The 21,115-nt window shown below is 39.7% G+C and overlaps 1 protein-coding gene and 2 long non-coding RNA genes across 6 annotated transcripts in view; 1 reads left to right on the top strand and 2 right to left on the bottom strand.

Annotated features, from left to right (window-relative positions):
* LOC147571536 (leucine-rich repeat-containing protein 37A2-like) overlaps positions 1-20,903 on the bottom strand; it is a 33,266-nt gene extending 12,363 nt beyond the window's left edge. The window contains exons 1-5 of one of the 4 annotated variants that reach the window (XM_086696263.1): positions 20,633-20,899; positions 16,703-16,774; positions 15,862-15,942; positions 5,680-5,751; positions 5,041-5,116 (exon numbers count right to left, since the gene is read on the bottom strand). In XM_086696263.1, coding sequence (XP_086552389.1) covers positions 5,041-5,116; positions 5,680-5,751; positions 15,862-15,942; positions 16,703-16,774; positions 20,633-20,724 — 393 coding nt within the window. In that variant the 5' untranslated portion in view covers positions 20,725-20,899. Of the gene's footprint in view, positions 1-5,040; positions 5,117-5,679; positions 5,752-15,861; positions 15,943-16,702; positions 16,775-20,632 lie in introns of those variants that run through there. The other 3 variants (XM_086696265.1, XM_086696266.1, XM_086696267.1) reach the window with 3 other exon arrangements.
* On the bottom strand, positions 7,971-10,608 carry LOC147571538 (uncharacterized). Its single transcript, XR_015247305.1, has 2 exons — positions 8,856-10,608; positions 7,971-8,234 (listed from the first exon to the last, which is right to left on the bottom strand). It is a non-coding gene; the product is annotated as an uncharacterized LOC147571538 (long non-coding RNA).
* Positions 10,778-15,963, top strand: LOC147571537 (uncharacterized). The gene is made up of 3 exons (XR_015247304.1): positions 10,778-11,081; positions 11,369-15,168; positions 15,864-15,963. It is a non-coding gene; the product is annotated as an uncharacterized LOC147571537 (long non-coding RNA).
* Positions 20,904-21,115: the final 212 nt, after the last annotated feature.

Genomic DNA, 21,115 nt, shown 5'->3' with positions numbered 1-21,115 from the left:
TTCTCACACCATTCACAAAAATAAACTTAAAATGGATAAAGGACCTGAATGGGAGACAGGAAACCATCAAAACCTTAGAGGAGAAAGCAGGAAAAGACCTCTCTGACCTCAGCCGTAGCAATCTCTTACTCGACACATCCCCAAAGGCAAGGGAATTAAAAGCAAAAGTGAATTACTGGGACCTTATGAAGATAAAACGCTTCTGCACAGCAAAGGAAACAACCAACAAAACTAAAAGGCAACCAACGGAATGGGAAAAGATATTTGCAAATGACATATCGGACAAAGGGCTAGTATCCAAAATCTATAAAGAGCTCACCAAACTCCACACCCGAAAAGCAAATAACCCAGTGAAGAAATGGGCAGAAAACATGAATAGACACTTCTCTAAAGAAGACATCCGGATGGCCAACAGGCACATGAAAAGATGTTCAACGTCGCTCCTTATCAGGGAAATACAAATCAAAACCACACTCAGATATCACCTCACGCCAGTCAGAGTGGCCAAAATGAACAAATCGGGAGACTGTAGATGCTGGAGAGGATGTGGAGAAACGGGAACCCTCTTGCACTGTTGGTGGGAATGCAAATTGGTGCAGCCGCTCTGGAAAGCAGTGTGGAGGTTCCTCAGAAAATTAAAAATAGACCTACCCTATGACCCAGCAATAGCACTGCTAGGAATTTATCCAAGGGACACAGGAGTACTGATGCATAGGGGCACTTGTACCCCAATGTTTATAGCAGCACTCTCAACAATAGCCAAATGATGGAAAGAGCCTAAATGTCCATCAACTGATGAATGGATAAAGAAATTGTGGTTTATATACACAATGGAATACTACGTGGCAATGAGAAAAAATGAAATATGGCCTTTTGTAGCAACGTGGATGGAACTGGAGAGTGTGATGCTAAGTGAAATAAGCCATACAGAGAAAGACAGATACCATATGATTTCACTCTTATGTGGATCCTGAGAAACTTAACAGAAACCCATGGGGGAGGGGAAGGAAAAAAAAAAAAAAAGAGGTTAGAGTGGGAGAGAGCCAAAGCATAAGAGACTGTTAAAAACTGAGAACAAACTGAGGGTTGATGGGGGGTGGGAGGGAGGGGAGGGTGGGTGATGGGTATTGAGGAGGGCACCTTTTGGGATGAGCACTGGGTGTTGTATGGAAACCAATTTGACAATAAATTTCATATATTAAAAAAATAAATAAATAAAAAATAAAATATAAAACAAGGTAAAAAATAAACAAAAAATAAACAAAAAACCAAATGAATGAATAAACAACAACAAAAAAGAGAAAACACTTGTAAATATGGAGAACAAACTAGGGATATGGACAAAATGAGTGAAAAGGGTTAAGAGGTACAAACTTGCAGTTATAAAATAAATAAGTCACCAGATGAAAAGTACAGCATAGGGAATATCGTCAATAATACTGTAATATACTTATTGTGGTGAGCATTTCATAATGTATATAAAAGATCACTGTGTTGTACACCTGAAACTAATTTAATATTACATGATCTATATATACTTCAATAAAAGAGATAATTGAGGGGCACCCAGGTGGCTCAGTCAGTTAAGCATCTGACTTCAGCTCAGGTCATGATCTCATAGTCTGTGATTTCAGGCCCCACATCAGGCTCTGTGTCTACAGCTCAGAGCCTGGAGCCTGCTTCAGATTCTGTGTCTCCCTCTCTCTCTGCCCCTCCCCCACTTGCACTCTGTCTCTCTCAAAAATAAAAAATAAAAAAAGATAATTGACTATTTAAACAAAAAAAATAATATGGTGTGCTAAAAGTAAAACGTATGAAAACAATAGCACAAAGGTCAGGAGGGGAACAATGGAAGTACACTATTTATTGTAAGGTTCTTATACTATTCATGAAATCATATCATATCATTTGAAGATAGACTGTGATAAGTTAAACATGAACACTACAAACCATTAAACAGCTACTAAAATAACAAAACCTGAGTTGTAACTATTTATCCCCCCACCAAAAAATAATAAAACGTACTAAATCAACCCAAGAGCAGGAAGAAAAAGAAAAAGAAAAGAAACAAAGAACAGATGGGATACATAGAAAGAGTAGACAGTAGCTTTAAATGTAATCCTATAAATAATTACATTAACTATAAATGGTGCAATCACCTAATTAAAAGATAGAGTTGTCATACTGGATAAAAAAGCAAAAGCCAACTATATGCTGTCTATAAGATTCATCTTCAATACAAAGATATAAGTAGGTTAAAAATATGGAAGAAATTATGCTTTGCTAACACTAATCAAACGAAACCTTGAGTGGCTATATTTACTATAGGACAAAGTCAATTTCAAAGCGAAGATATTACCAGGGATAAATGAGGTTATTCCATTGTGATAGAAATGTCAACTAATAGAAAAGACATAACTTAAAAATTTATGTATCTGATAATAGAACTTCCAAATATATTAAGGAGAATAGGAAAGAGAGACACAAAAGTACACAATTATAGTTGGAGATTTCAATATCCCTCTCTCAATAATTGACAGAAAAAATATATAGAAAATGAGTAATGATACATCAGACTTGAAAAATACTACCAACCTACTTGACCTAGTTGACATTTATAGAATACTCCACACCAAATCAGCAGACTACATATTTTTTTTCAAGTGGGCACATAATATTTATCAAAATAGACCATATTCTCATCTATTACCAGAATTCATTGGCTATAAAACAAGCCTCAATAAATTTAAAAGGATTTCAGTCATCCAACATATTGTTCTGTGACCACAATGGAATTAAATAACAAATTAACAGATCTGTAAAATCTCCAAATATTTAGAAACTAACCAACACACTCCTAAGGAACCCTATTGGTCAAATAAGTCAAAATGGATATTAAAAACGATTTTGTACCGACTGAAACTGAAAACACATGTCAACATGTGGGATGTTGCTCATATAGTATTCATCTTCCCCAGTGTCCACTTTTTTTTTTTAAGTTTTTTTTTTTTTTTTTAACGTTTATTTATTATTTTTGGGACAGAGAGAGACAGAGCATGAACGGGGGAGGGGCAGAGAGAGAGGGAGACACAGAATCGGAAACAGGCTCCAGGCTCCGAGCCATCAGCGCAGAGCCCGACGCGGGGCTCAAACTCACGGACCGCGAGATCGTGACCTGGCTGAAGTCGGACGCTTAACCGACTGCGCCACCCAGGCGCCCCCCCCCCCCCCCCCAGTGTCCACTTTGAAGAAACTAGAAAAAGAAAAGGAAATTCATCACTGAGTAAGGAGAGAAAATGGAATGATGAAGATCAAAGCAGAAATTTTTAAAAAGGAAAACAAAAATAGAGAAGTCAGTGTAATGAAAAGGCACTTTTTAGAGAAGATAAGTAAAACTGATAAACTTCTGGCCAGATTTATCAAGAAAAGACAAGAGAAGACACAAATTATCAATATCAAAAATGAGAGGAATGACATCACTACAATTCTACAGATACTAAAAGGATAATAAGGGAACATTATAAAATACTTTATGTCAATAACTTCAAGATGAAATAGATTCCCTGAAAGACATGAACTACTCCAAAAAATAAGTATGTAATTTAAGTAGCACTATTACAAAAATAAAATCTGTAGTTTAACACTTTCTCACAAAGAAAGCTTCAAGCCCACATGGCTTCACTGGTGAATTCTAGCAAACATTTAAGGAAAACATAATGCCAATTCTGCACAAACTGTACTAGAGAATTGAAGAGAGGGGACTACTTCCCAACTCAATTTTAAGGCCAACATTCACCTTATGAAAAATAGATCAAGACATTAGAAGAAAGGATAGATAGAAGATCTCATATACTGCAGGCTGGAATGCAAAATGGTACATCCACTTTAGAAAACAGGTAAGCAGTTTCTTAAACAGTTAAATATACACTTAGCATATGATGTAGCAATCCTGCCATTAGGTATTTTACCCCCTCCCCCCCTCCCCCAATGAAAACATATGCTCATACGAAGACCTGCATGTAAGTGTTTTAAGCAACTTTATTCATAAAGGCCAAAAAGCTAGAAACAACTCAAATGCCCATTAACTGATGAACGCATAAACAAACTGGTATATCCTCACAACTGCAATACTACTCGGCAATAAAAAGGAAATGAACTACTGACATGTGCAAACACATGGATGAGTCTCTGGGGTGCCTGGGTGGCTCAGTCAGATAAGTGACCGACTTTGGCTCAGGCCATGATCTCATGTTCCGCAGGTTCATGCCCTGTATTGGGCTCTGCGCTGACAGAGCCTGGAGCCTGCTTCGGGTTCTGTGTGTGTCTGTCTCTCTCTCTCTCTCTCTCTCTCTCTCTCTCTCTCTCTCTCCCCCTCTCCTGCTTATGCTCTCTGTTTCTCAAAAATAAATAAACGTTAAAAAAGTTAAAAAAACACATGGATGAATCTCAAAAGGATTATGCTGAAAGGAACCAATCACAGAAGACTGCATACTGTATGATTTCATTTATTTATTTTTTTTAATGTTCATTTATTTTTGAGAGAGAGAGAGAGAGATGGAGGGCAAATGGGGAAGGGGTAGAGAGACAGGGAGACACAGAATCCGAAGCAGGCTCCAGGCTCTGAGCTGTCAGGACAGAGTCCGATGCAGGGCTTGAACTCACGAACCGCGAGATCATGACCTGAGCTGAAGTCGGACGCTTAACTGCCCGAGCCACCCAGGTGCCCCTTGTATGATTTCATTTATAAGACACTGTGGAGAAGGCAAAACTATAGGGACAAAAATTAGGTTGGTGGTTGCCAGGGCTGGTGGTGACAAAAGGGGATTGGCTGCAAAGGCACATAGGGGCCTTTTGGGGTGACAGAATGGTCTACGTCTCAAATGTGGTGGTGCTTACATAAGTACACGTTTGTCAAAACTCATCAAACTGTACGCTTAAAAAGAGTAAATTTTATACCTCAATAAATCTGACTTAGGAAGACAATAAAACAAATCTAAATCAACAACTAAGTGAAAATACACATAAGAAAAATCAACTTACAGTGTTTCCAAATTCAAGGGTCATCATGAGGATGCTCTCAACTGTTGTAAGTGACACCTGTGTTGATCCCATGTCTCTGAAGGAGAAAGCCCAAACATGCGTGATTTGAACCCAAGGATAAAAATTCTGTACCTAAAAAGATACTTAACAACATGTGGTTACTTCAATTCTGGCTTCTTTGTCAAGTCAGCTCAAGAGTTTTCTTGCTATGGACAATAATTTCAGAAAACTCCCAATGAAGACATTTTATGTGCATCATCAAATTAATCACCTTGGTGCTCAACAGTACAATCCTTTTTACTCTTATCCTCATTTTCATTCTCAATTGCATCCACCTCTCTTGATTAGTCTTTTTTTCTTTTAATATACACCTTACTCCACTTTCCACTTTGAGATAAATGGTATTTCTACCTACATCTGCAAGTCCCATGTCTCTTATGTGTTCTTCACTACTACGCCTTCCTCTGCAGGCTATCTTGCCCATATACGTTTTTTCTTTGCTAATAATGCTTATTTCAATAACCCAGTTAAAACTTAAATTAGGACTTTTTAACCAAAACGCAAAATACTTAATCTTTTGATGACAACAAAAAAGATCAGAAATCATCTCATGAGCCATGAGATTGTTGCAATACTTACAAATATTTTAATGCTGGCAACTTAAAAAGATAGGAATCTTCAACAGCTGACAGAGGGTTACGGCTGATAATTCTGAAAAATGCAATGGAATTAAAATGATCTGCATTTCCAGTAATGACTACCATGAAAGTTTATGTTCATTTTGGGGGTATGGAACTGGAAGGTTAAAACTAATCATTTTCTGCCTTTGCCTATAAATCACCCTTAGAATCTGTAAAGCACTCTTCCTTTGGGAACTACCCAGCTCTCTGGACGATAAAGTGGAGAACAGAAAGAGAAAAAAAATTTTTTTTTTTTTTTTTTTTTTTTTTACGTGGACAGCAAAGCAAAGATATGCCAAAGAACTTTTTGGGCTGAAAACCCTAGAAGTGACTATGCTGGTAGGAAGCCCAGGCTCTGTAGGAAATACTGTTTCTAGTGTCCTCTATAATTCTAGGTGCTTTTCCTTTATCTCTAGAAATGTAAAAAATTCCACAGTTTAAAACACCCGGTTAAAGACAAAAATAGGACCAATTCCTCAGTTTGGGGGCTAAAGACAAAGGGATTAATCTAAGAGGAAATGGTGAAAGCTATACCCCCACCATTTGTATTCATTCTCCTATGACAGCCTTTGTTAGGTGGCATATGATCCCGTTTCCTTATCCATCTGCTGGACTGCCAGCTCCCTGAGGGCAGGGACCATACTCTATTGTCATTTTTGTCCCTGTGCCTGACAGAGTGCTTGTTATTTACTAGTTACTTAGTGAAGGCTTGTTGAATAAATAACATTTTGTCACTGCTTGACACAAGTTTTTATTCCAAAATGCTGAGTAGATTTTCTTCTCAGTTCTTTACAGCAAAAATAAAGTGAAGGAAACAGGAAGAAAGAAAAGAAAATCTGCCTTTAGGTTGACTCTGCTCAAGAATCATCACTGTACTTTTGCAAAATTATAAGGATAATCATCACAACCGATACTATTGAGCTATGGGGCATCTGTGATCAGCATTTCACATTTAAACCTCACAATAACCTTATGTGATAGACACATCATTACCCCATTTTACAAGTGAGGAAACTGAAGTACAGAGAGGTTGTATAATTTGTCCCAGTTTGTCAAGCCAGTCAAGAAGCAGAGATGGAATCTGAACTCAGTTCTGACTCCAAAGCCTGTATTTAAATTGTATGAAAAAAAGGGGGTTTAAAATAGCCGTTACCTTAAACTTAACTTTGAGAGCATTAAATATAGAAACACTTTGCTGAACTTCATCTCTCCATCTGGGAGAGCTTCTCTAAGAATTACATTTTCTACTTTTATTCCTTTCCTCTAATCATCTCCCATGATTAAGTATTTAATTAGCCTGTGATCATTGAGACTTTAGAGATTTCATTTCTTATTTTTTTATTCTATTTTTTGAGAGAGAGAGTACAAGAGTATGAGTGCAGGAGAGGCAGAGGAAGAGAGAGAGAGAGAATCCCAAGCAGGCTCCATGCCCAGTGCAGAGCCTGACATGGGGCTTGATCCCATGACCGCAAGATCATGACCTGAGCCGAAATCAAGAGTCAGGCAGTTAACTGAGCCACCCAGGTGCCCTGAGACTTTAGAGATTTTAAAGCCCTGTTACAGGTGAATCAGTGAAAATGAGAAAGGAAGGACGTCTGAAAATTCATCCTTCCGTAAAAGCAACAACAACAACAACAACAACAACTAGCAAAAATGGTCAAAATCAACTTTCTCAGAACTTTGGAAATTTTAACCAATGGGCTTGCAGCAACCCGGAGAGCATGTATTAAAGAAAAAATTACTAATTTCTATAAGAACAGTGAGCTCTGTTGTTTTAACTTGTCCTCAACCTCTGCTCTCCATCCTGATGATAGCCTTAAAAATTGCCCGCATCCCAGGGGAACAAAATGGAGCTGAAGTTCCTTAAAGCCTCATTCCCAAAGAACAAACTGTCATTGTTTTACCTGTCTAGTGGGGTCCCTAAAAAACTTCACTTGAAAGCCTTGCCCTTGACCTCACTGAGAACTGCACAGTGCTAAAATAGCCTCTTCCCAAGGGGCATTTTTTTGAAAACAATTATAGATAAATGTTTTAATCTGGCAGCTATGTGAGGCAATTGATCACAAGACAAAAAATAGCCTAAACAAAAAGCCTAAAAGGGAAAAGCTGAGAAATGAGATGTCCATAGGGACTTTGAAATGCTCCAACATCTTCCTGGGTAACTAGAAGACCACAAGACATATTCCTGGGAATGTAGAAAAAAAACCTTAGCACTAATAAATGAGTTCAGCAAGGTTACAGGACACAAGATCGATATGTAAAAATTAGCTTTATTTCTATACATCAGCAATGACTATTCCAAAAATGAAATTAAGAAAACAATTCCATGTATAACAGTACTCAAAAGAATAAAATACTTAGGAAAACATTTAACCAAAGAAGTGCAAGAATCACACTAAAAACCACAAAACGTTGTTGAAAGAAATTAAAGAAGATTGAAATAAATGTAAAGATATGCCATGTTCACGGATCAGAGGAAAATATTGTTAAAATGGCACTATACCCCAGATTGAACTGTGGTTTCAGTATAATCCCTATCAAAACCCCAACTGACTTCTTTCCAAATATTGGCAAGCTAATTCTAAAATCTGTATGTCAATTCAAGGGACCGAGAATAGCCCAAAATGATCTTTAAAAAAAAAAAAAGTTTATCTATTCATTTTGAGAGACAGCGAGCATACACACCCGTGCAGAAGAGCAAACATGAGCGAGTGTGAGTGGGGAAAAGTGTGAGCAGGGGAGGGGCAGAGGGAGAAAGAGAGGGAGCATCCCAAGCAGGCTCCATGCTGTCAGTGCAGATGGCAACACGGGGTTCCATCTCACAAACCGTGAGGTCATGACCTGAGCTGAAATCAAGAGCCGGCCACTTAACCAACTGAGCTACCCAGGGGCTCCAAAACGATTTTGACAAAGAACAACCAAATGGGGAGACTCACACGCCCTGGTTTCAAAACCTACTTCAAAACTACAGTAATCACGGTGTGGTACTGGCATAAGAACAGACATGTAAGCTGATGGAACAGAACTGACAGTCCAGGAATAAATCCTCACATTTATGGCCCACTGATTTTCAACAAGGGTGCCAACACCATTCAATGTGGGAAGACTAGTGTTTTCAAATGATGCTGGGACAACCGTATATCCCCATACAAAATAATGGAGTTGGATTCCTACACTTCACACCATATATAAATATTAACTCAAAATGAGTCAAAGACCTAAATGGAAGAGCTCAAGCTATAAAACTCTCAGGAGAGAAATCTTTATGACCTTGGATTTAGGCAACAGTTTCTTAGACATGACACAAAAAGCACAACAAACCAAAGGAAAAATAGGTAAGCTGGACTTTATTTAAAAATAAAAAAACAACCCAAAACTATCATATGTCTGATACAAGTCTAGTATCCAGAATATCCAGAATATATAAAGAACTCTTAAAACTCAGGAAAAAGACAAATAATCTAATGTTTAAATGGGTAAAGGATTTGAAGAGACATTTCGCCAAAGAAAATACATGAATGGCCAATAAGCACATGAAAAGATGCTCAATGTCTTAGGTCATTAGGGAAATAGAAATCAAAGCTACAATGAGATACTACTCTACACTCACTAAGATGGCTATGATCGAACAGAGAGACAATGATAAGTGGTAGCAAGATTTGGGGAAACCAGAATCTTCATACATTGGTGGGAATGTAAGATGGTGCAGTCACTGTGGAAAACAGTTTGGCAGTTCCTCAAAAGGGTTAAATATAGAGTTACTACATGACCCAGCAATTCCACTCTTAGGTACGTACCCAAGAGAATTAAAAACATATGACCACACAAAAACTTGCACATGAATACTCATAGCAGCATTATTCATAAGAGCCAAAAAGTCAAAATAATCCAAATGTCCAATAACTCATGAATGGATGAACAAAATGTGATTGGAGCACCTGGGTGGCTCAGTCGGTTAAGCATCTGACTTTGGCTCAGGTCGTCATCTCACAGTTCATGAGTTCGAGCTCTACATCAGGCTCTGTGGTTTTGGATCCTCTGTCCCCCTCTCCCTCTGCCCCTTCCCCGCTTGTGTGGGCGCTCTCTTTCAAAAATAAATAAACATTAAAAAAAAGAATGAAGTACTGAAACATGCTACAACCGGATAAATCTTGAAGCCAACAAGCTATGTGAAAGAAACTAGACACACATTTCGATGAAATGTCCAGAATAGGCAAATCCATAGGGGCAGAAGGTAAATTAGTTGTTGCCAGGGGCCTGGGGGGAGGGGAGAATGGGGAGTAAAGGCTGATGGGTATGGTATTTCTTTTGAGGGGGGTGATGACAATGTTCTGGAATTAGCAGTGATTACTGTCTATCAAAGTATACCATTGCACTATATACTTTATAACGTTGCATATTCTATTATGCATATTCTATATCTCAATTTGAAAAAAAAAAAAAAAAAAAGAACCACGTTGTGATAAATAGAGAACCAGTTGCCAGAAGATAAACATGTTAGTAGGTGGAGAAAAGGGGAGCGAAGATTCAAACTCTTCCACAACGGAGGTCAGAGGGAGTTAGCGGTGCGGCTGGGAGCCATGCGTTTTTGTTCCTGCCTTGGAAACTCCCCTATTCTTCCTATTCCAGCCCATTCTTCTACGTTTTTTCAGGCCCATTAACATGTCGGGTTTGTGTAACACTAGTTAATATCCAGTCAGACAATGTTATGAAGAGAAAGAACGTGAGTGTCACATGTCTGGTTAAACACAGTTCCTCAACCTTGAGGCTCTGAATGTCCTTTGGCTTTGAAACAATAACAATGGCATTCATACCTACAAGCTTACTGGTGGGCTCTGTGCAAGTAAGCTCTTCCACGTGTGTGTCTTCCCCTGCCCACTGCTCCCCTCCCCCCTCCACCCCGCGCCCACCCCCGGCTCCCTATTAAGAAAGACTATGAAGAGTTATGCAGCCAAAACAATTTAGTAGTTCGTTATCCTTCCCCCCAACTATCTCAGTGCTCTACCCCCACTGTCCCCCCCTCTTTCCTGGTAGCTCACCCATGGCCTTATACCCATCGGCTCAGTGCTTCCTCTTACCCAGGCAGCCCTCCTGCTGAGATGAATGCCCCGTGTTTATCTGTAGTGAAAACAAAATACAGGCCACTCCAAATTATCCTATTTCCTCCTGTCTTTAGTGCCGCCTTTTCTTCATGGAGCTATTGTGCCTGAGCCAAGGGGAGAATGAGAACTGACCCGACAGGTTACCTCTGCTGGACCGACAGCAATTGTTTTTCCACAGACTGCGATACGAACGAACGGTGGACATTGCACTAGAGATCATCTCCATTTCCGTTCAATTCCCTCATCTTACAGATAAAAGGTGTGCTGACTCAGTCTATTGGCTTTTGGATATTCGTGGGCTTATCTTTATGGGAGTCAAACATAACAACAGTTATCCTCAAAGACTGTCTCATAATCAAAGTTGAAGAAATACTGTTCTAGGTATTCTTTTGTTTTTTAAAAAACTGTATCTTATTTGAAGAGGAAAACTCAAGTATTTTTGCAAAAGCTTTCTGTTGCAGAGCAACGGGACAGACTAAAGGTAGCTCACAAAATAAGGGAACATTTCTTACGTGTTATTTTTTTTTTCTCCAAATTCTTCTACAGAGGTCCAGACAGATGGGCTACGTTTCCTTTCTATTAACTGAGGAGACAGAGAAGACTTGAGGACTGAAGCTTGTCACCACTGTCCTGAATGTACTGAAATCCTAACAGCTTTAGCTGAAAAAATGTCCAAAGCAGGCAGTGAAAATAAATTTCAAATAGGACAAACTCCAAACTCTCTACGCTGGAATCCCAAGGCATGGAGGGAAAACTGGCTCGTTGGAGGAAAGCAGTTGAAGAGATAAGTGGAGTGATCTAGACCCTATTCCAGTCTGTTTGAAGTACCTGGGGATAGAATAACCCCTTTCCTTTATTCATCTACATAGGTCCATGAGCCATGAGAACGTGACTCCCCATGGGAAGCTCCTCAATGCAAGACATCTAAGGGCATCACGTAAATCCTTTCTCAGGGGTTGGGCGGGGGGAGGGGCGAAGCCTAAAGAATCTGAAATGGTGAGCCTATGTTTTAATTAAAGTTCTGAGAATAGCCTTGAAGAGGAGTTTCTGGCAGTGAGGACCAGCCCAAGAAGCAAGGGCCCTGGAATCAGGCAGACCTAGGTCTGAATTCTGGCTGTCACTTCCTGGTGAAGGGACTTAAGTAACGAACGTCTCCGAGTCCTTTTAGCAGCATTTACCTCATAAGGCAACTTGAGGATTAAAGGAAAGAGCATGTGCAAAGCACCTAGCATAAGGCTGGGCACAGAGTGGGTGCCTAGCAGTGACGATGTGATAGTTGCACCAGGCGGTGAGCAGGAAGCCTGGGGATGCCCATAGGTGGCATGGCCAGGAACTCCAGAAGCATAGGGAAAAGGAGCTCCCTGCTCGAAAGGTCCTATTCCAGTGAGAAGCTGACTCCAAGGGACGACGCCCAAAAGGCCAGTTGTCATTCAGGTCCTACCTAGTGCCAGGGAATGCGGAATTGTATTACTCGCGAAGCTTCTGAAGTGGTTCTGTCACTTATTGACAGTGTGAACCTAGGCAAGTCACCCGATGTCTCTGAGTTTCAAGTTCCTCATCCCCAAAATGAGGATAATACTACCTGTGTCACAAGAGTTGCTGGAAAGACGAAAATGAAGTGCCGTGTGAGGGGCCACGTCCGGAGCACTTCCCACGTGCCAGGCTCTATTCTAAGAGTTTAAGACACATTGTCTTACTTGCAGCACAAGCGAAAGGTCTTAGCATAGTGCCGGAGCGCAGTAAATACCTAATAGAGGTCGGTATTAAAGAAATGATATGGGGCGGAGGAGCAACTACCATGCTTCCCAGAGAAAGAAGATGCCTTGGTATATACGTGGGAAGACTCAGATGCAGCTGGGAGAAGAAAAGTAATAGTTGGGTATGACTATGGCAAAGCTTTTGAACTACCACACACGGAAAATAATAAAAGTTACCCTAAATCACCCCAAAAGGACAGCCCTGAGTTGTTATCTTCATCCTTAACGTTTATGCCTTTCTGAATCTGAGAAGAAGCTGCCAGGATTTCCAGTACATACCAAAAAGCGATGACAATATCCTGAAGTGTGTCAACTTTTGTGGGCACACAGCTGTCTAAAAGGAAGCAGATGCCGGTTGACTGGGGGAGCGTTAGGGCGTGTCTGTGACTGGGGCTCGAGTTTGCCTTCAGAGGGTGGCCACACCTACCTCAATGATATTCTCAACAATAATTCAACAGGGGCAAGGCTTAGATTTTCCTTATTCTCCCTTAGAGCTTATGTTCTTGGCACAATACGGATGCGCCACAGACGAGCCAGCATGTGAATGTGCTCTATCCCGATAAGGTACAGCCTTTCTACATCGTAGAGTCCTTCAGCTTCTAAAATCATGGAGCTCGTACTGTTAGAACCAATGAAGTGAATTTTTTAAAATAAGCCACCAGTCTGGACCTGTGTAGGTGAATGAAGGAGAAGCACTTTAAAGTCAGGAAAAAAAAAAAAAACTATACTTAACATTTAGGATTATCAACCACTGTTGGTTTTCCATAATATATTTCATTCCTGATTTCATCTGAAAGAAACAGGATTATTACTACCATTCAAAAAGTGGTACCTTATTAATAAACTCTTGGCATGGCTTTGAGGTGGATTTCAGATTCAAAATAGACTTTACCACACCGCTAACGTGTTCACTCAGTGTTTATCAATAACTTAAGAGGCTTCATTCAAAAAACTTACTGAGATATAATTACCTGAAACCCAGGGGTGAATCAAGGCCTTGTAGGGTCTGAACCTCATCTACTTTGGGAAATCCTGCCTCATCAAAACATGCAAAATTATGCGTACAGGAATTGCGAGGGTCCCTCCCAAGACTTTGGAAGGGGCCTATGTAAGTGAGGAGACCTGAAGTTTAAGCTCCAGTCAGTTCAAGATAAATCCACCTCAGCTGGGGCCCAAAAGGTTTACAAACTTATTTAATGCTGGAGAAAATACTGTTTCAACTTATAAACACCCCAGTAATAAGTCACATAGGTAATAACGTGACTGAATTCACGGGATGGCATCTCCCCTGCGCACGCTCTCTTTCTCTCAGAATAAATAAATAAACGTTAAAAAGAAAAAAGAAAAGAAAAGTTTGGCCCCAAACAAGGAGCCCAACCTCCAATACACACTTACTGTACTGTGATAATGTTTTGGAAGTTAACTGTGAATTCGTTTTAGTAGTACAGCTCTATTCAAACCACATTGAAAGGGCGGGCCTACACCGGCCGACTCCATCTTGTTCTGTGTCCTTCACCTTGACCACACCTCCTCCCCTTGAGTAACCCCCCCCCCAACTGCCTAACAGGACTCTTCCCCAGGACCCTTCCCCAGCCAATCAGCTGAGGCCGCAGCCATTACCTCACCAACTGCCACTAGGCACCAGTAAAACCTTTGTCCTTTTGAAACTGGCTCTCTCTCCCGGGTATCTCACAGCTTCGACAGTGCAGGTAGGGGATTGAGCTCGAGCTAGCTCCAATAAAGGCTCTTTTGCTTTTACACCGGACTCGGCTCCCTGGCGGTATTTGGGGATCACGAATTCTGGGCATAACACACATGGCATGAGTATTAATTTATTCTCAATACCAGCTAGCTCTGGTTCTTTAATTACCTTTCTCTGTCATGTAAGATTGATGAGGGAGCATGGGGCAAGTTGAGGGCAAAATACAAATTAGCACATGCCCCCGCCCCAGGTGGGATATGTGTCATTCTGGCTGCTGGAGGACAAAGGAAAGGAAAGAAAACAAATGGTTAACTGATAGAGATCTCAGTCGGGCAAGACAGGGGTTTCCATCAGTTTACAAATATCTTAGTAAATTACAAGAAAAAGGCCATCTTTTTCTCCTTTTTCCAGTATGAAAGATTCTTGGGGACAGTCCCTGTATATTCTTTGTACCCCCGGTACTTAGTACATTGTCGACATAGAGTGCGCGTGGCACGGATTGTTTTTCAATGAATTCATTCATTGTTATCAACGGATTCCACCCTATTTTGTCCTGTATTGCCTACATAACTATGAAATTCAGATTCTTAGAAGAGACTCTTGGTGTTATAAGATGCTTAGTAGAGGTGGTGACTTTTAAGACATTATATTGACACCACTAAAACCTCTTGGTGGAGAAACTCAATGAGCCCGTTCTCTGGCATGCTGGCAAAACAAAAAACTGACCCTCAGTATTCTTTCCCCAAGTTAGGCATCAGCAAATTAATGAGAGAGGAGGCCCCTGCTCTTGGGCACCCGCAGGAACTTACTCCAGCTCCAGACACACCGTAAACACTTTCATCTAACGGAAGATAAGCTGTGAAATCGGATTTCTGAACCACAAGACAGTGAGCCAGTCTTTTCCAGCGTCTGCTTTAGTGGAGGGTCTTCAACCTTGAGTCTCAACATCCCCCTCAGGCCACTGAACATGCCCAGTATGATTTGCTTTTTGACAGAGAAATCACAGAATGTCCCTGCTGAAAGGGAGTCACACACTTCTTAACTGAAGAGTGGTCAGGAAAGAAAGCACATGGAGAGCAGTGCCCTGTGGCAGGTGTTCAGGAGTTCTTGCTGCTTTCCTGATGGCTGAGGAAGCACCCACACCTTTTGCTGCCTGGAGAACTCTGTGCTAAACTTAGTTCTTCGCAGTTCTCTTTTGCACAGGAAACTTGCACGTGAGCCAGAATCAAAGTTAAATTCAGAAGTGGATTTCAAGGACCACGCACACCTTGGGGAAGCATCACTGTCACGAATTCCCATGATAATACTGACTTGGGTGTTACTTGCTTGGGGCCTTCACTGCCCACACAAAGCTGGGTACGAGGGAGGGCAGAGAGTGCCATTTAGGAGTTAAGACAAGTCTCTTGGCCTCTTTGTACCTTAGTTTCCTCATTTGAAAAAAAAAATGGATTTTAAGACCTACTTTCCAGAATTCATACTGGGTTTATTAACACACACCTAACCAATCACTGTATGATATTTTTACATGTAGTTTTTTTTGGTTTTTTTTTTTACATGTATTCATTTTCTGTTTCACTTACAGCTTGTGTAAAAACTGCATTCCATGCCAGGCCTGAAATGTTCCAAAGTTCAGTTTGGTGAGTAAATTGCAACCAAGATTTCTACACACACCAAAAAAAAAAAAAAAAAAAAAAAAAAAAACCAAAACAAAACAAAACAACAACAAAAAAAAACAAGACACAAACGAAGAAGAAAAACAAGATATTTTCAGAATATTTATCCTTTGGCAGTGATTCTAATTTATAGATAACGAAACATAACCACAATACAATCTCCATACACTAAAGAAATCTCACTATGAAAGATGCTTGCCTTTTAAAAAAAATATTTGCATGAAAGATTTATACTTTCATGTTTATACATGTGGTGCATTAGATACAAATCAGTAAATGCTCAATAAATACTTGTGTTAAGTAAGTATTTTTTTCTAGAGAAGTAAGTTTATTTCTCTAGAAAAATGTTTCACAACTTTAGCACTGTTGAGATTTATGGTTGGATAATCTTTGTTATGGGGGGGGGGTGCTGCCCTGTGAACTGTAGGGTGTGACAGCAGCCCTGGCCTCCACCCACTAGATGCCAGCAGCACATCTACAGTCTGACAATCAAAAATGTCTCTAGACACTACCAAGTGTCACCTGGACGCAAAAGCACCCTGGCAGAGAACTGCTGCTCTAGAACGATTCACTCTGATCTCTATAATAACTCTCACACCAAACTTTGCCACAGACAAAAAAGATTTGCTACATAATTTTAGTAGCTTTCGACTAATAAAGTTTCATTCATTCAAAATGAATAACAAAGAGGTTTACAATTAAGTTTAATAAAAATTCCAAATACAATGAAATTATATTTGTAACTTACATAAACTGCAAAAAAGGTAGGGATTCAAATATACGTCTTTCAATAGATTGTATTTTATTGCAGGATAAATCTCTAGGAAAAGGAAAAGGAAAATATTGCCTCAATTAGCTCTAAGCTATCTAATTAGTAGGATGATAGTATTGAATAAGTAGCTTTTGGCTAAACTCTGAGTATTAGGAATTGTTATTTGAACCTTCCAGAGCCCCTAACCCTGCCCTCACCTTTCTTAAGAGTCTCACCTTTGTGATCTTCATACATAAAACATACAACTATAGATCTTGATAGATCTTGGAAGTAATCTTTCCTGAGAGCAGAAGAATTGATTAAATGACTTTCTGTGGCCTCATCAATTTCTAAATTATGAGCTCAAAGTTGTGATCTCCACATATAATTTCTAATATTAAAAGGGATATTCTCACATTAGCACACCTTCCTGGTTTAGTTGTATTTCTCGACACCAAGTCAATACCAGAAGAGATAAAAGATACCTTTTCATTTAACTTGAAAAGAAGTTACTCCTCTAATCAATACCTAACTTTGAACGAACTCAGAATTATATTATCATATTAATAGAAATTTATTTTTGGTTGTACATTGCCTAAACGCTCTATGAATTTATCAACTGCTTCAGTTGCAAGTGGGGCCAACAAAAAAACAACATGGTACTGGATTTTTATTTGGAAACACCCATTCTTGATTATAGTTGACCCTCTTATTTCCATTGATTTCAGCCGAGTCCCTCACTTTCCACCTACATGGGTACCACCATCTTCTGACTGGCATTGTCATCTCTGGTCTCTCCCATTCTAATCTATACTGCACACAGTCACCAGATTAATTCTCCAGGAGTGGTTCTCAAATATCAGAGTCACTTGGGAACTTACTCAAGATGCAAATTCTCAGCTCTACTCCGGACTGAGTGAATCAGGAACTGTGGAGGTGGAACCTGTGTCCTGACAAGGCCTCCAAGTGACCCTGGTGCAGTCTAAAGTTTGTCCTAGAGCACTGCTGTGATAACACGGTAGCTTGGCATATTATCCAAGGCCTTCAAAATCCTAAATCTGGCTCTAGTTTCCTACTCTACAGATACCAAAGAAATTTCTCCTGCATTTTGCCTTTCACTCACTCTATTTTGCAAGCATATTCTTCCCAAGATGTCTATCCGATGACACGTCATAGCCATTCAAGGTTCTGTTCAAACAGCATTTCTCTAGTAACTTCCCTGATCCAACTTGAAGTCTTCCCCCCTCTTCTATGTTCCAAAAACAACTTATACTTCTCATTGCCCAAATCCATTTCTTCCCCTCCCCCTCTCCTCCTCCTCCTTCTTCTCCTTCTTTGAATTTTTTAAAGTAGACTCCACGCCCAACCTGGGGCTTGAACTCACGACCCTGAGATCAAGAGTCGCATGCTCTACTGACTCAGCCGGTCAGGTGCCCCAATTTCTTCTTAATATAGTTATTCTGGCATTCCATTTCCTCTGGGCATAAACTCCATGAAAGTATGGACTAGTCTTGCTCATCTGCGTTGTCTACTGTGTTTAAAACTGATGCATGGACAAAGAACAAACTCAAATATTTATAAAATAAATTAACAGCTGGGTAGTGAGTAGAAGGAGCAAAATGACTGAAAAGAAATGTGGTTTTATGACTTTGTGGCTCCCGCTTCTGCACTCTGTCAGTGCTTCATCATCCATTTAGTGCTTATGCGTTATGGTTTAAGCTTCTGTTTATTTTCCCTGTGAAATCATGAGTTCCTACAAGGGTGGGAAGCCTGTCTTAACCATCTGCGTGCCTATGGTACTGGGCATAGGGCCTGTCACATTCTTTTTTAGGTTTTGATTCACATTTTTTTTTGAATGAATGAATGAGAACACTTCACCTAACATGAAATAATTGGCTTACAAAGTACCTCATAGTAGAAATAATGAAAGGCCCAATCCATTGCGCAGTTTGTCTCTTTTGTTTTTCTCCAAACTGTGTTTGTAACGTTTGGAGCCCAGATGGCAGAGGTAGCCAAGAAGACCAATACAAAGTGGTTGTCCCCTAAGACTTGGAAGGTTTGATAATTTGAAGGACTATTTTTAGTGTCATATGAGATTCCTTTTACTCACTACCCTTAAGCCTTCTACATTTGCAAGAAGAATCTATTTTCTAAAGCACATCATTAATAAGGATTAATGAGGGGCGCCTGGATGGCTTAGTCGATTGAGCATCTGACTTCGTTCGGTTCAGGTCATGATCTCACTGTTCATGAATTCGAGCCCCGCATCGGGTTCTGGGCCAACAGCTCAGAGACTGAAGCCCGCTTCGGATTCTGTGTCTCCCTCTCTCTCTGAGCCTACCCTGCTCATACTCTGTCTCTCTCATACTCTGTCTCTCTCTCTCTCTCTCTCTCTCAAAAATAAATAAACATTAAAAAATTTTTAAAAAAAGGATTAATGAAATACACAGCTTTGGATGGCATGGGCAAAGAATAAACACTGAACCTCCATAGCAAAGAACATTAGTATCTCTGTATGTCTAATGTACAGAGATATATGCAAACATTTCTTCCTTGACAATGAGGCTGGAGAGATGTTTATTCTGTAATTAGCAAAGTTAGAGGCATTTCTGATGTTTGTTTAGTGTAAACATTTCTAACTATACCACTTAACCATCATTATATTTTTAAAGATTTCATTTTTTTTAAGTAATCTCTATACCTAACATGGGGCTCTAACCTACAACCTCGAGATCAAGAGTTGCAGACTCTAATGACTGAGACAGCCACGTGCCCTTTAGCCATCTTTTTTTTAATGTTTATTTATTTTTGAGAGAGACAGAGACAGAGCATGAGTGGGGGAGGGGCAGAGAGAGAGGGAGACAGAATCTGAAACAGGCTCCGGGCTCTGAGCTGTCAGCACAGAGCCCGACACGGGGCTCGAACCCACAAACTGTGAGATCACGACCTGAGTCAAAGTCAGACACCCAACCAACTGAGCCACCCAGGAGCCCCAACCCCTTAACCATCATTTTAAACATCTATTTTTATGGTGGCATAAGCATTTCCACACCGATCACAGGAATCTGCTCCTGAAGCCAAGAGCACACTGTATGTTAGCTAACTTAACAATAAATTACATAAAAAATAATAATAAAAAAATAAACTAATAAAATTTCCCACACTGAAATCCCTAATCTGTTCTCTTGATAATTTAATATGTACTTGGTAATACTGCTTACATAATTCACCTGCTTAAATATTTCATATTTAAATATTTCATTTAGATTAAATTATTTAAAAATTCTGGGTTAATGGCATTCAAATTAATGTAAGTGTTCTATATTTTCTTGTCTTGTAGGTGACAATTTGAGGTTAACTTCAATTCCTCTCATTTTACTAAGCCAACTTTTTCAAACCTTTTCTGTAAAGGCCACACAGTAAATATTTTAGGCTTTGCAGGCCATATACGGTCTCTGTCACATATTCTCTGTTTCTCTCTCTTCTTTTCTCTTTTACAGCCCTTTAAGAACATGAAAATCATTCTGAACTCATAGGTTGTATCAAGACAGACCATACACAGGATTTGATCCATGGGCCATAAATAATAAATATAAATAAAGGCAGATGGTATATGAACACTTACATAACAAGGTTCATATGGGTGTCCATAATTGCTCAGACCTCATTACCCCTTTTCCTCTACAACTGAAGGGCTTTTTCCTAGATCTTGTCTATAAAATTAAAAAGTTGAAAACGCATAGGAGGTATTTAATGCTAGAGATGGGCTGGGTCCCCACAGACTTACAGAGTTATACAATTTAATAGAGAGAGTTACAGAATTCTACTGTTAGAAGAAATTGTTGCAATTATCTAATTTGAACCCTGTATTTTTTAATAAATAATATAACTAAAAACTCATAATAAATGATGAACTGATTAACTTACAAATACTGGAGGGATAGCAGGCCTTCAAATGTGTCTTTACGTAATTCGGTCAGATAATTTTCACTGAGAATTCTGCAAAATGAAAAGGTCATTTCTGGGTCAAAATGCAAAATAACTACAACTATTTGCTACACAGGACCGCTAGATGTGAGAGAAACCTGGGTAATGGTGCCACCAAATACACTAATTCTTATTTAATGTAGGGATGGCGACCTCTGCTGTTTGATTCAAATATTTTCTTCTCACATACTCCTTTGTCTCTCTCTCTCTCTCTCTCTCTCTCTCTCTCTCTCACACACACACACACACACACACACACACACACACACACACCCCTATCCACTCTTCACACCAAAATGTACATTTAATGCCTACTCTCTGGATCACAAAATCTCTGTTAGAATCCAGCCCTGAGTGGCAAAAACATGGACAGAACTGCCACTTCCTCCTCTCTTTTCCCAAATTTTATTGTGGAAGCCCTAT

The sequence above is a fragment of the Puma concolor genome, unplaced genomic scaffold (genome assembly GCF_028749965.1).
Source record: "Puma concolor isolate L17-30 unplaced genomic scaffold, mPumCon1.1.hap2 unalloc_scaffold_22, whole genome shotgun sequence".
Lineage (NCBI taxonomy): Eukaryota > Metazoa > Chordata > Mammalia > Carnivora > Felidae > Puma > Puma concolor.
This window is presented reverse-complemented; position numbering and strand designations above follow the sequence as displayed.